General features: G+C 38.8%; 1 protein-coding gene across 1 annotated transcript; it reads right to left on the bottom strand.

Moving 5' to 3' along the window:
- Window positions 1–550: 550 nt before the first annotated feature.
- Window positions 551–2,445, bottom strand: LOC149309964 (uncharacterized). The gene is made up of 2 exons (XM_089533355.1): window positions 1,816–2,445; window positions 551–1,694 (listed from the first exon to the last, which is right to left on the bottom strand). The coding sequence occupies exons 1-2, from the start codon at window positions 1,895–1,897 to the stop codon at window positions 889–891; spliced, it is 888 nt and encodes a 295-aa protein (XP_089389481.1). The 5' UTR covers window positions 1,898–2,445; the 3' UTR covers window positions 551–888.
- Between the last annotated feature and the right edge of the window lie 287 nt (window positions 2,446–2,732).

Below are 2,732 nucleotides of genomic sequence, written 5' to 3'. Positions count from 1 at the left end.
ACCAGAAACTGACATTATTTGATGTTTCATAACATCACCTCAGTTATGGCAACAGCATTGATCTGATCAAAACGTTTCTTCTTGGTTTACCTTTGTATCAATCTATAAATGTTGATATACATGTGTTTGACAACATGTCATGTACAACATGTGAATAACTTTACCAGACGGCAATGTTGAATCACGGTTGTTTAGATTCTTTTTTCTTTTAACTTTTTTTTCCCCAATCAGGTTCTGCTAGTGGTGTTTATATTATTGTGGGGTATAAATACCCGACTGTTATAGATTAGCTTCATGGTTTACCCAAATTTTGGAAATCTATTTTGAAGTGTTATACAATTGCTATATTGATGTTTCAAATATCCTTTTTTGGGAATATAGGAAAACAATGGTGTAAAAATGGCTTGTTTATATTACATTTATATTAATACATCATGTTTCCTACCTTGAAAACCAAAAGGAAGGCTGTTCTAGAAACCATTGCTGAATAATGTTGCTATTGTTGTGGAAATGTTTAGGTATATTAAGGACGGTAGACCAATTTCTGAGAACACAGCTGTATTTTATCAACAATATAACTTAACATTTTAAAACACGATTAAATATCCTTTTTCTTTTGGAAAAAAACCGTCTGGTGGCTTGTTTTCCATTATGTCAACAAAGCACGCATTTATATACACTGTATATACATTAGGTGAGAACATATCCATATATACATGGTGACATACAAAACCTTTCCTTAACATGAAAATGAAATTTTACTGTGGTTCAAGGAGAAATGGTTTAAGTCCCTCTTTATCGGTCACAAAGGGCACGTAACAGGGTAAACATAGAATGCTGAAACATATCTGAGGTTTCAAAACAGAACCTTTTCCCTATATGTTTCCCTTATGGGGAAAATATTTTTTTTTCCTTGATTATCCTCCCAGTACGAGAACTGCATGGTTTATCTTGGTTTTGAACAGGTGCAACTGCGCCTTGCAAGGAAGATGTTCCTGCATTGCTCACACATTGCACGGTTCCAATGCAGCCTTCATTTTCTGGGGGATCAGTGACTGCAACAACATTCTGAACATCCCTGTTGATGTTCTCTAATGTGTTGTCACCATCTCTAATTTCACTACTAGGAGTGACAGGACAACCATCAGGAGCATAAGCAGGAGGAAGTTCATCAAAGAGTTCAGGGGAATTGTTCCCTTGACATTTCCCACCAAAATCCGATGTGGATGGTTGCTCCTGGAAATCTGTAAAGACAGCTGGGCCTGGTGTTGAAGGAGGAATATCACACGGAGATGCCCTGAATGATGTGTGCATAGTTCCTTGGGCAACAGTATCATGTTGCCCCGTTGGAAGTGCACATTCATGATCTACTTTCCTCCGGTACAGTTCAGTCATGGTCTCCATGTACTGCAACATTCTCTGTCTGTCCTGTGCACTTCTCCTTACATCTTCCTCCATAATATTTACAAGTTCCATTTCTGTCCTCCTACAGTCTTTCATGCTGTCGTGTACAATTTCCATGAACCGTTCCTGTGTTCTCCGGGTAAGTTGGGCCTCTCGACTTGCACTCTGCATTATAGTGCGCGCAATATGTTCTCCTCTTCTGGCGCGACGATTCCTGTTCCTGTTTGAACGCAGTCTTGTTCCAGGAGACAGCAATACATTGGGTGGTTCGTCCTCTGGATCGTTAGGTACTGAAATTTAAAAATTAGTGAAAATAGATTAAGCCCACAGGAAGGAAATTTATTTCTAATGGTAGCATCATGTAAAGGGTTGTAGACAAAGAATTTTCTTAGAAAAGCAGATGCTACCTACCATTGCTTGTACCGCTTGTATCATCTGCACGTCTTTCCAAGTCACCCAATTGTTCTCCAGTCGCACCTTCAAAGTGGAGCATTAAACACCAACGTTATTTCTTTTGAACACATATACAGGTTCACAATATTTATGAAGAAAACAGAGATCCAGAAATTGACATAAATTTATATATGACTACCTGCTATTTGCGTAGGTCCACTTTCCAAAATTGTGACAGGTATCGTAATGACTGTGTCATCGAGACAAGTGTCATCAGAATCTGAAAAATGCAAGGGGAAAAAAAGAGTAAAGCCTTTGTCTTTTTAACAAAATAATGTTGTCACGCACATAGCAGAAATCTTCAGGCATTACAGATGGGCAACTTGCCTTCATCACTGTCTTGTCTGGTAGTTGTTTCTTGGGTGCTTCCTTCGCCTGTGTTAGCCATGGAGGTGGATGCGGTTTCTTGATTCACATTTGTGGTTTCACCCTCCCTTTCAAAATCAAGACTTCGGGATAACCTGTTAGGGGTGATGCTAACATCCCCATGAAAGATTTCCTCTAGTTCCCTATAAAAGGGACATGTAATAGGGTTGCTTCCACTTCTCTGATTGTGTTTCACAACCTTTCTGTACTCAAATCTCAATTTTTTTGATTTAGATCTGCATTCCTTGGCAGATCTGACATGGTTCCTCTTTGCCATTTCATCAGATACAACTTTAAATTTATCCAAATTTCTGTAATTCTTTTTTAATTTGGTCTGCAATTTTTGTTCTTTCCATATCTCCAATAAGGCCAAAACTTCATTGGCACTCCACACCCTCCCCCTTGCTTGTGCGGAGGCACTGCTTTCGGTCACTGCATGGCTATCCATGGCTTTCCTAATTACAGAAAGTATAAAATAATACTGTCTGCAATTTAATTATAGAGGCTGT

Source organism: Sceloporus occidentalis, unplaced genomic scaffold, assembly GCF_023333645.1.
Source record: "Sceloporus occidentalis isolate IW3139 unplaced genomic scaffold, rSceOcc1.0.p SCAF_7, whole genome shotgun sequence".
Taxonomy (NCBI): domain Eukaryota; kingdom Metazoa; phylum Chordata; class Lepidosauria; order Squamata; family Phrynosomatidae; genus Sceloporus; species Sceloporus occidentalis.
The sequence above is the reverse complement of the archived record's forward strand: the minus strand, read 5'-3'. Positions and strand labels throughout refer to the sequence as shown.